Genomic DNA, 12,408 nt, shown 5'->3' with positions numbered 1-12,408 from the left:
CCACCGGCCCCACTCCTCAGCAGACTTCTACGCCACATTCGATTGATGGGAGCACAGGTGACTCTTAATGGCTCCCTACTGGCCTCGCTGCCCATGGTTCACAGAAATTCTTCACCTGGCGGTGGACAGCCCATGGTTCCTCCCAACAAGGAGCAATCCCAGTCAGGGTCCAGTCCTCCATCACAACCCAGCCTGGTTCAGGCTTGCCGCCTAGCGACTGACTGCAACATACTAGGCCATCTTGGATATGACAGATGAGTCCAAGATACACTCTTGGCATCCAGAAGTTCGTCCACCAACCGAATCTATCAGTCTATCTGGTGCGTTTTTCTTTGATGGTGCAGGCAATGCAAACTTTCAGCGATAGCATGCGAATTTCCAGAACTTCTACTGTTCCTCCAAGACGGTCTAGACAAAGGACTAAGCGCCAACACCATCAAGCGACATGCAGCAGCCCTGGGATCGCTTCTCTCATCTTTCAAAGAGAAAGGCCTGACCTCACACTCTCACTTGAAACGCTTCTTTGAGAGGGGCCACACTGTCATCCCCTCCAGTAGTTCACAGGTTCCCTTCTTGGGACCTCCTCAGGGTACTACGTGCACTTCTATTTGAACCATTGCGCGCTATCTCTCTCTGCCTTCTGTCCATGAAGCTAGCCTTCCTGATAGCTATTACATCAGCTAGGCGAGTTTCCGAACTCAGGTCCCTATCCACCAATCCCAGATTCTGCATCTTCTCCTCAGGTTCAGTTACTCTGATACCAGACCCCTTGGTACTACCAAAGGTGGCTTCAGTATTTCACAGATCTCAGAATCTAGTTCTACCCTCTTTTTGTCCTAACCCCTCTCTCCCAAGAGAGAAAGAGTGGCACAAGCTAGACGTTCGCTGCTGCCTGAAAACCTACCTGTCTCGGACCTCTTCATTCTTTTCCACAGAAGCATTGTTCGTATCCTTCCTACCATCCACAATTGGACAACAAGTTTCGACATCTGCTTTGCCCAGATGGATCAAGGCCTGTAGTTCCCTGGCTTATGAAGTCTGGCACCTTCCTACTCCACTGAAGCTTACAGCTCACTCCACTTGCTCAGCAGCCACCACAGCGGCCTTCTCCACGAACGCTCCCTCGGAAGATATCTGCAGAGGGGCAACGTGGTCATTTCCATCCACCTTTACAAGGCATTGCAAGTTAGACCTAATGCACTCATCTCAGGCTGCCTTTGGCAGGTGTGTACTTCAACACGTTCTTCCTCCCCAGTAGCCAGGGTCGTCCTCCCTCTCAGGGTTTTGTTAGTTGTGGCGTGTCCCACATGAGATGTCCTTACCCAGCAGCTGAGAAAGGAGCATTGGTCACTCAACATGAAGGCTTCTTCTTGCTGCTGGTGTTGAGGACATCTCGATCCACCTGGGGCGTCCATGGCTACTGGTCTGTATCTTGTTTACCTGTGTTTTTCATTGCTAACAGCATCTCTTATAGGGTTTTTCCTTCCTTTCTAGAAGCTTGGCTTGACTAACTAAACTGGGAGGGGTTATTCTCCCGGGCCTCTTAAAGGCTTTTTTGACTAATTTAAATATGTCCTGCCCTCTGGAGCATGCTGGGGAGTATAACCCACATGAGATGTCCTCAACACCAGCAGCAAGAAGAAGCCTTCACGTTGAGTGACCAATGCTCCTTTTTCTTCCTTCTCCGCCCTGTCAATTTTGACTGAATTTTAGCAATGCTAAGTAAACAGAACAACATTAGTCCATTTGGGCATCTTTATAGCCTCCCCCCGCTCTGCAATGCAGGGATCCATAGATAAGGAATATTTTGTCATTCTTTGAGCTATATTTAGTATTGTTGCCAATCCTTTCATTTAAGGAGCAGGAGAACTCTGATGTGAGACCACCATCACCACATAAAAGGGAGATGGGGTCTGGCACATTGTCTGAATCCACCAAACATTTCTCCTCTATCCAATCACAGAGGCTGGGTCAGTCCATGCAAGCTGTGACTTGGGTGCTCCTTCTGCCTGGGGCCCAGACCTTACCTTAGCTATCAACTTCAATGGGTATCCTTGAGCTTGTCAATTGCTTTGGACTGCTCCACACTTGATGCAACAGACATGTCTTTTGTGTGTCCACCGCAGGCCTCACACTGATGGCCTCTAAGTTTGAAGGGGAGCTGTGCATCTGAAGAGCTGCAGCCAGTTCGGGTTCCCCGACCTGGTTAGACCTGTCCCCTTGTCAGTAGTCGCTGCAAGATGCGTAGGCCTGGTTCTCGAGGGTGGCTAGTCCTTTCTGAAAGGTGCTACTTCAGATTGCAGGGAAGGACTCATGTGACTGAATATGCCCTCATACGAAAAACAAAGCCCTACTCCTGGAAAACCAGCATGTAGGGGAGAATGTGAACCTGGCAGTGCCCTCAGTGGAGGCAGTGCCCTCAGTTGGGGCACTGCTCCACTGCGTATGAAAGATAATTCAGTCATGTGAGCCCCCACCTTCCCCTGCAGGCCAAACCCAGGTTTCCCACTTGACTGAGAACTAGGCTGTAGTGGGCACCCTGGGAGCATGCTTGTTGCAGGCAGGGTGAAGGGGCTGGCAGGAAATGCAACCCAGTGACTATCTTCTCTTTCCTTATTGAGGTCATACAAATACATGGAGGTGTCTGTTACACCAGCATCTGTCTTTTTCTTCCTGCCTGGCTGTGTAGCATGGAACTGGTTAAGACTGAAAGCACTTTGCCTAGGCCTCGTAAAATGGGCCACAAGAAATGGGAGCAGAGTAGCAGTCCAATCCTTGGGGACTGCTGTCTACATTCCGTGGAAGATCAAAGTTGCACACTCCCTACATTGCTAACCTATTTTACTCACTGGCTAAAAATAGCCGACAATGTAGGGCACAATTGCAAAGATGTCAAGTAGGGAAAGAGGCATTCAGAGAAAGCGTCTGCCTGGTTTCACCTGGAAGCCACTCTCCATCTGTGCCTTCTGTGGCTGTCTCAGCTGAGCCCATGGGAAAGAGTCCTCCAGGGGAGCAGACACACTGGAGTCCTGCAGTTCTCAGTGTCTTAACGGGATCTCCCTTCAGAAGCCTGGATGCTGACTGGGCGTGGGGGGTACAAGCAGGAATAAAGAGAGACAGTAGTAGGAGACGGAGGTATATCCAGAAGGAGCACCACGTTAAAAGAGCAGCGGAGGAGAAACCCTTCTGGAAAGGAATAGATTGCTGTGGGTGTGGCCCGCTGGCCCGCTGTCTAGAACCCCTGGGACAAGGCGGAGGGGTTCGGACTTTGTATTTGTTTTATTTATCATATTTTTATACCTCCTGTTATGTACATCTCTAGGTGGTGTACAAAATGCAACACAATATTAAAAGTCGCAGATTAAAATCCACAAAACACACTCAAAACAATAGCATAAAACAGTTATTAAAATAAATTACTAAAATTAATTCTAATTAAAAGCCTGCGAGAACAGGCTTGAGGTCTTCCTAAAAACAGAGGAGGACAGGAGGCTGCCTGGCATTGGCTGTTCTGCTTGTGTTAAACCTGATATTGCTGCTCCTTCACTGCCAACGGACTCCCCTCCACCCGTCCTCCCCACACACTGACAGATTTATTTATTTATACGTTTTATATCCCGCTCTTCCTCCAAGGAGCCCAGAGCGGTGTACTACATACTTAGGTTTCTCCTCACAACAACAACCCTGTGAAGTAGGTTAGGCTGAGAGAGAGTGACTGGCCCAGAGTCACCCAGCAAGTCTCATGAGGCTGAATGGGGATTTGAACTCGGGTCTCCCCAGTCCTAGTCCAGCATTCTAACCACTACAGCACACTGGCTCTCATTCCCACCTCTCCCCCAATCCCTGACTTGTTTGCAAGCCATGGAGCCACTTACAAGGTCGAAGCTTCTGCGTGTGAAATTTGCAGGGAAACCATGTGCACATAATAAACATGGGTCAACTGGGAGTGCTGCAGCGTGATCACAGCACGCATGTGGGAAGCTGCAGCCTCCCAGCAGGTGTGCAGACAGCAAAAAACAATAACACTCGTGTATGGTTGTGACAAGCCTGCATACGAGTACCCCACAAAGGCCTAGAGGGATGAGCCTTCCCAGTTCTGCAAAATGTGAAGCAGTCTATAAATGAGGTGCCCCCCCTCTCACACACATACTCACACTCACGCACACACACACACACACTCTCTCTCACACACACCCACACCAGTTGCCACTTTTGTTTTGACATCTTATATCCATCGTTAATATAACATCAGTGTTTAACTTTAGTCCTAATGGTGGTGTGTTCACATGAGGCTTCTTACTCAGAAATCCAACATCTGCCTGAAATTCCATCTGTTGCCTGTTTCCCAAAACAGCTGGAAAAGTTAGGATCCTTATGGACTCATAACTGGAGCATCTGCCGGTGAGAGGAAGGCACTGGCAGATGCAGGGTGACCCACTGACACGTTGTTTCCAAAGAACCTGAAAAAAAACCTAAGGGGGCAGACCCACCTCCCCTCCGCCAAAACTGCCTTAATGAACTCACTGAAGTGGAATGTCTGTGAACTTGGGGATCAGTTAACAGACAGCTAGATGGGTGGAGCTGAAGGAACTTGGTGATGAGGAGCGGGGGAGGAGGGCTTGACCAAAATTTCTCAGCTCGAAGAATGCTCCTTCAAAACAGTCACACCCCCTTCTGCTTCCAAAGGGGAAAGGTGCCTAAAAATTTCACCATGCTTGGACACAAGTTCAGGTAACACATGCACACCAGAGATATACTGCAACATTTTGTTGCAAATCCATGCTGGTACACATGGAATTGCTGGAGATGAATTTTTGCAACTATTTCCCCCCTCCCCCCTTCTTCCCTCAGCCTTAAAAGGACAACCGACATGATGTTTGGAGGCAAGCAGGTGGTGGTTTGTGGCTATGGAGAGGTAAGGCTGGTGCACGTCCTTCAGAACAAGCAATGCATGCTTTGTCCTAAGTGGGAGGAGGGTGTGTGAGTGTGAGAGAAATGCAGCAGAGGTCCTGCTTCAGTAGTTCAAGGAATGACTTCTCTCCTCGGCTGTGCCTATGTTCGGGGCTTACCTCTAGATGGAGGTTTTAAAAGGGATTGGGAAAGGGTTTTATTCTACGAGTTTCCAAACACTGACAGTGTGTACAGTTGTGTATTACCTAGATCTTCTCCCTCTTGAGTACCTGGCAAGATGTGAGAATTTGAGCCCCATGTCAGGACAAGCCCTGGGTTTTGCATCAATTACCTCTCCACTATCAGTAGGGAGGGGCTGTGCTCTGTGCTAGAGGGAGCTCTTCCTGTTGGCCTTCATCACAGCATGAAATGATGTAGAAAGCTGTCATGGAAACTGCTTTCTTCCTCCAGTCCCATTGCATTCTCTAAGGTGAAGGGAGTGCCTTCTTGGATATCATATCTGCATGCTGCATATGAGAGGGTCAGGCAGAGAGGGGTTCTGTGGCTGTTCAAGAACTGTGGAACTCCTTCCCAATGAACACCCATCAGAGGTAGTCTCTGAGAAGTGTGTTTAAAGCCCAGCCCTTTCAAAGCTCCATGGGAGGGTTGCTTTGACTCCAGCGTACAGTGGGTTATCCTTCCAGAGTACAGCTCGTTGGGCAGTTGCCTGCACAAATTCTAGTGGCTTGGACACCGTAGCAGACCTTGGGACATTGTGCTTGTCGGTGGAGTTTGCCCGCTTGGTTTTCTGCCGCTAATTTAAATAGGCCCGTTAGCTGGCACCGCCTGGATGGAGCTGCAGCAGAAGATACAGAAAGGGCTGAGTGGCTTCAGATAGGCTAGCCCAGGGGTTCCCAACCTTCGGTCCTCAATAGGGATGTGCGGTTCGGAGGTCTGGCATTCGGCTGGTGCAGCGGTGGTGGTGGGGTTACCTTTAAGGAGCAGGGAAGGTGCCCCATCGCGTTTCCCCCTCCAACTCTCTCGCCAAAGTGGCCGGCACGGGGCAGCAGCATACCTCCTTGCCACCCTGGTCAGCGTCAAACCGGAAGTGCCCGATGCACAGGGGTAAGGGCACCCTTCCTGCACCTTACAGGTAACAAAACCCGAACCAGCTGAACTCCGGAGCATGCACATCCCTAGTCCCCAGATGTTGCTAGGCTACCATTTTCAGCATCCCCAGTCATGAGGGCTTTTTGCCATAATGACTGAGGCTGATAGACATTCTGGTCCAGTATCGTCTGGGGAATACAAATACAACAAATATTTATATAGCGCTTTTCAACTAAAGTTCCCAAAGCGGTTTACATAGCTAGAAATAAATCAATAAGATGGCTCCCTGTCCCCAAAGGCTAAAAAAGGAACATATGACAGACACCAGCAACAGCCACTGGAGGTCCTGCCAGATAAAGAGACTTGTCACTTTTTAAATGTGCCTCTTTGCTCAGTTAGCAGGGGAGCCATGGCTGGGAATCCCTGGGCTAGGGTTATGCAGGCCTACAGTATGTGAAGTGCCTTGGAGAGATCCCCTTCACAAATGTGGGAGGAGGGAAGTGTCTCTTCCATTAAGCATACTGTTGAACCCCTCCCTGAAGGAGTTTAGATTCCCTCCCTGCAGTTTTTTGAGGCAGCAGCAAAGACCTTTTTATTGCATGGTGCAATTGGTGATAGCAAAGGCATGACAGTGGGCTTGTTCTGGTTGCTCTTGCTGCTGCTGTTTTGACCTGGCTGTCCTTGTCTTATTGTTCAAATTGGCTTTTAAATTATTGTATTTTTCTTCGAACCACTTTGGAAGCACTTATGGGATGGGAAAGTGAATAATATATTAGAAAACAGTGTCTTCTGGCAGAGGGTGTTAGGATGTGGGTCCAGCCTGGGAAACCATGAAAATCAGAGCAAGGGCCGGGTGGCTTGGTGTGGCCCCAGATGGTCACATGTCCCAATGAGCCCATGCAACGTTGCACAACTGATGGTCCTTGAATTCCTTGTGGGGTGGGTGGAGGAGAGACTAAAATGCTGCTAATGCTGCATTAGAGAGCCAGCGTGGTGTAGTGGTTAGAGTGGTGGACTAGGACCGGGAAGACCCGAGTTCAAATCCCCACTCAGCCATGAGACTTGCTGGGTGACTCTGGGCCAGTCACTTCTCTCTCAGCCTAACGTACTTCACAGGGTTGATGTGAAAGAGAAACTCAAGTATGTAGTACACCGCTCTGGGCTCCTTGGAGGAAGAGGGGGATATAAATGTAAAATAATAATGCTGACCAGCCATGTCTGGATGGAGCTGGCTCTGGTAGAGAAACCTGGCCTGCAGAGGATGGGTCCACACAAGAATCTTCCTTGCATTACAAAGTGGGAAGGTATGGCATGTCTCAGGGTTCTTGCACCACCCACTTTGTGCACCACAACACGTGTGTGTGTGTGTGTGTGTGTGTGTGTGTGTGTGTGTGTGTGTGTGTGTACTATGTTGGGGTATAGCAAATAAGGTCCTGTCCAAAATTCCCCATGCAGGAAGGATTTGTGCTATCCATTTGGCTATTCTGTGGAATGGAAGAATCTGCATGTGAGGCACCGCAGAGCATCTAGACTCCCACCTAAGATAAAGCATTGTCTCTTTTCCCTTCCCAAAATGGAGGGGTTTTAACTCTACCACAGGAAGACTTCTTGCTTATCCATAAGAGGCTTCTTGCATATTTTAGACATGCTGTTCTTATACTTGGATGTTCTTGGGATTCTCTTGAACACAAATTCTCCAGCACCACATGTATATCCCCACTTGGGGATCATGTCAAGGTGCCAAATACTTGGACTCATTGTGCATCCCCACCCCTACCCCAGTTCCTGGTACTGCTGGGTGGATATACCAACAAGTGTTGCTTTGGCCTTCCCCTGTACCTAGACTGCCTCCAGTATCTCGCCTGGGAACATAATGCTGTTCTGTTGCACAGTGGATGCCCAGCTGTGGGTTCCTTGCCGTCTCTTTCCTTCCATTCTGCTCTCTTGCTGTAGGTTGGTAAAGGCTGCTGTGCTGCACTGAAAGCCATGGGCTCCATAGTGTACGTGACGGAGATTGACCCCATCTGTGCCCTACAAGCCTGGTAAGAACGGAGGCCATTGAAGAAAGAGGGTGGCTTTCTTCAATGTGGACTGGTGACTGAATGGCTGTGTTATAGTGATTAAATAGGAGGAAGGTTTTCCCACACTTGGACAGACAGCTCTTGGATCCAGTTAAAAGACCTGGTGGATCTTGGATGTAACGCTGGTCTTGAGCTAGACCAGGATTGAGATTTTCTCTCCAAACTGGAGATTGCTTCTTCTTAATGGGTCTGAACTTACATGTCTAAAGGTAGTTCTGATTTGAGCTGGTTACCTATTGTGAAAAAGGGATTAAGACTCTACCTTGATGGCTCTGGCCCATCAGTAACAAGAAGCAACAGATTGCTTCAGTAAGTGACAAAAGGAAGGAATGTCCCCCATTCAGAGCACTCCAGGTGGAACTGAAGTCTTGGGTGGAACTGAATGAAGATGGAGATCTGCATTTCCTCACAGATGAAAAGACTCAAAAAGGGCTGCTGGAACAGAAGACAGCAGAACTGACATGGCTGCCACAGAACTGACATGGTGGCCATGTGGTGATGGCCACCAGCATGGGTGGCTGTAGAATAGATTTCACACGTTTGTACAGGAGGAGATGTCTAGTCGTAGTGGCTAATCTCACAAAGCTTCCATGTTCAGAGGCACTCTAGCTCTGAACACAAGTTGCTAGGGAGCGTGCAGTGAGAGAGGGTGTTGCCTTCATGTCCTACTTGTGGGCTTCCCAGAAGCATCTGACTGGCAAGTTTAGCCAGTAGCAGGGCTTCCTTCTGTGGCTTTCTTGCTGTCACCCAGGTGTAGCTCAGTCAGCAAGACTGACATTATCCTGGCAATCCCCAGTTGGTTTCTTGGCTTTGTATGTCTCATTCCGGTAGGGAAGCCTCTAGTCTTCCATGGAGTGTGTGAAAATTGCAAGTTGAACAGCATCGTTCAGTTCTGCTGAGCAAGCAGGCCTGGCCCTCTGATTCGGGCAGTAGCGAGGTATGTTGGTGGCCCCCAGTCACCAGCTGTGAAGGGTTAATGCACAGCATACTGTGAGGGTTTTGGATTGGGATATATTTCTGCTGATATTCAGATTTTAGGGATCTCTCTGCTTATTTCTCACAGTATGGACGGCTTCCGACTTGTGAAACTCAATGAAGTGATCCGGCAAGTTGACATCGTTATCACCTGCACAGGTTGGCAATTTTATACTGTCATGGGGTTGTAGCTGTAAAGATGGTAAGATAAGTTTCACCAGTAGAGGATAGCAAGAAATTTATGGTGGGGAAATATCTGGAAGGGAGGGCTGAGCTTGGCTCCCATCCATTTCTAGGGGGGCATCTGCAAAGGAACTTCTCAGTGTTGTGATGCTGTTGGGAAGCGTCTGCACTGATTTCCCCTCTTGTGTCCAAATACTTGTTCTTGCCTTTTAAGCCCAAAGGAGCTTGGGTCCTGATGATTTCCGAGAACAGCTCATCCCATAGGGCTCTCCCTGACACGTTAGCTCTGCTGACGGGGTCCCACCCCTCTTTGTCGGAGGCTGCATTAGCCTTCACTAGGAGCACAGCCTTTTCTCTGGCATTTGCTTCCAAAGGAGGGTCACGTAGCCTCTTCCCTGCATGCCTTTTAAAGGCAAGTAAACCTGCTTCTGTTTCAGCTGGCTTTTCAAAATTAAGTGGATTGTGAAGTTATTTCTGCTAGTTTTGATGCTGTTTTGATTTGAGTTTGTTTGTTTGTTTGTTTTTGTATTGTGAATTGTTTGTTGTAGATGAGAACGATGGAAATTCACTAAATCAAGGTAGAGGCGCTGTTACTGAAGGTAATTATTGTTTGTTCTTATTTCCTCCTCTATAGGCAACAAAAATGTAGTGACCAGAGAGCATCTTGACAGAATGAAGAACAGTTGTATTGTTTGTAACATGGGGCATTCCAACACTGAAATCGATGTGGTAAGAACAGGACATTCTTCCTCTGTCATCACCCCCTCCTGACCTATCATGTGGTGCATTATTTGGAAGTGTGAGAGAGTTTTGGGTCCTCAGTTTTTGCTAACCGAGTTCGAGCTAAATACAGGAACATGCCAGAGTTGCTCTTGCATGTGAATCTGAGCTGGAAACCTTGTGTCAGCCTACTGATTTAAATAAATATATAAAAATCAGCATGGCATTCAGGTTCTCCTCCTTGAGGCAAATTCTTTTCTGAACTAGAAAATGGGACTGCAGAGGTTTTAACTATTGAATGTGAGAACCTTAATATTTGAACGTGAACCGTGTGGGTCATGGTGATGCCATTGGGAATGCACAGGTAATTCAAAAAGCAATATAGAAAGCTTCCTTCCTTGAGACTTGGCCATCATCCAGCCTCTCAAAGAGGGGGATATGTCTCTCTTCAGCCTCTGACCTTTCAAAATGGCACGCTAGAAGGGCTGGTGTTCTTTTTGAACCCCCCAAAGCACTGGCCTGGAATGCCCATATTTTGGAAAGACTGATAAGCAACAGAGCTCACTTGCTCGTCCTTGAGCACATCTGCTGGAGCGCCAGTCTGTAATTGTCTGCTAAGCAACCCCTGCAGTAAACAGCTAGTAAACAGTGTGTTGCCCTGAAGAGCTTCCTTCAGAACAGAACCTCCCTGTGTGGCAGAATGTGGCCGAGGAGCTGGGTCATCGGAGTCCTCTGGCATCCTCAACAAAGCTCTTGGGTTTGGCAGTGGATCTTAAATCTGAAAAGGACAACGGCGTGTCCCTCTAATTTAGGGGGTTGTATTGCAGCTGGCCACCTGCTGTCCAGGTATCCCTTTGACAGTTTGCAGTCCAGGGTGGCTGGCTGGGCCTTACAATACAAGGTTGCACCCCACCGTTAGTTGCAAGGTTTACTGGGGTGCATTGTTGGGTCACATTTCTTCATGGGCCCCCCACCCCACCCCCGGCAAATATTGCCGCCTCAGGCAAACGGATGAAAGCCAGTGTAGTGTAATGGCTAGAATCTCAGATGCCCGGGGCGGGGTGGGGCGTGGACCCAGTTTCAAACTCCCCCTTATCCATGAAGCTTTTGAAGTGATCTTGGGCCAGTCACTATCTCTCAGCCGAACTCACAGTGGTATGAGGGTAATAGTGAGCGAGAACTGTATATACTGCCCTGAACTCCTTGGAGGAAAGGTGGGATAGAAAAGGAATAAACCAGGGAGGTAACTGGAGTAGGCAGGTTGGTCCTAACTTGACCTGCTCTTCAGCCAATCCGAGCACTCGACTGACAGGGAACTTGAACTTGTGCAGGTCCCTCACTGTTCTGCACATTTGGTTTCCCACTGTGTGAGTGTTGCAGAAAAGCGGTGAGGTGGAGTGGGGGAGGAATGGGGGGAAATACTTGACTTTTCTGCAGGTGTTTCATTTGTGCCAGTTCAAAAAGAAAAAGATTTGCAGTGGTTTTAGTCCAGAAGACAAAAATGACTCAATAGGGACAGGATAGCTCAGTGGCAGAGCACTTGCTTTGCATCCTGCAGGTCCCAGGTTCAGTCCCTGGCAGCTTCAGTAGGTGGGGCTAGGAAAGACCACGGCCTGAAACCTTGGAGAGGCCACTGCTGGTCAGCGTGGACAATACTGGTGGATCCGTGGCCAAGACAAGACAGCTTCCTACGTACTGGAGAAGCTTTTGAAATCATGCCAGGTGCAGAAGCTGAGAAAGGAAGAAAAACTTCTCTGCTGCTGCAATCCAAGGACGTCTCAATGTGGGTTATACTTCTCTATGTGGCTCAAAGCCAGGACGGTGCAAATTGAGTTGAAGCCTTTTAAGAGTCAAGGGAGCATGGCCCCACCCAGTGCTTTTAGTCCTGCATTTGGGGCCAGGCCAAAAGGCTCTCAGTATTTCTCTTGATTGCTTCATTGTTTTCCCCGTACCTATTTCCATTGATTTTTCTTGACTGTCTAGTTTGTTTCTTTGTTCAAAGATCTTCTGAAATTCTATCTTATAAAAAAAAAAGAAAAAGAAAAGAGAGAGTGAGAAAAGGGAGGGAGAGGTTAGCTTAATTTTACTTTCAGTTTTGTTCTCCTCCCTCCACTGCTTTTTCTTGTCTTCTTTCTTTCCCTTTGCTGCGTGGACCAAGCTAGACACAAAGTTCACATTAGGGTCCCGAAGGGAAAGCACCTGCAAGGCCTTCCAAAGGCTATTCAGGCAGCCGGTAAGCTGTCCAGGAGGCCGCATTACCGCAACTGCCTAGAGAGCCCCCAGAGCTTCACCCCCATGGCAGTGGGCGGAGCGGGAGCAGCCGCTGAGCCTGGCCGTGAAGCTGCGACGTTTCCCCCCCACCCCAGGTTCCCCTGCCCACCAGCCGAGGTGGTGGATGCACTCCCAGCTCACTGGCCGGAGGGTCTCCTGTACGCCTTCCCACTGACCC

General features: G+C 48.8%; 1 protein-coding gene across 3 annotated transcripts in view; it reads left to right on the top strand.

Moving 5' to 3' along the window:
- The window catches only part of AHCYL2 (adenosylhomocysteinase like 2), a 136,271-nt gene that overhangs the window by 111,489 nt on the left and 12,374 nt on the right, over positions 1-12,408 (top strand). For all 3 annotated transcript variants that reach the window (XM_053253361.1, XM_053253363.1, XM_053253362.1), the window contains 4 exons: positions 4,852-4,915; positions 7,954-8,042; positions 9,145-9,215; positions 9,874-9,968. In XM_053253361.1, coding sequence (XP_053109336.1) covers positions 4,852-4,915; positions 7,954-8,042; positions 9,145-9,215; positions 9,874-9,968 — 319 coding nt within the window. The remainder of the gene's footprint in view (positions 1-4,851; positions 4,916-7,953; positions 8,043-9,144; positions 9,216-9,873; positions 9,969-12,408) is intronic.

The sequence above is a fragment of the Hemicordylus capensis genome, chromosome 5 (genome assembly GCF_027244095.1).
Source record: "Hemicordylus capensis ecotype Gifberg chromosome 5, rHemCap1.1.pri, whole genome shotgun sequence".
Taxonomy (NCBI): domain Eukaryota; kingdom Metazoa; phylum Chordata; class Lepidosauria; order Squamata; family Cordylidae; genus Hemicordylus; species Hemicordylus capensis.
This window is presented reverse-complemented; position numbering and strand designations above follow the sequence as displayed.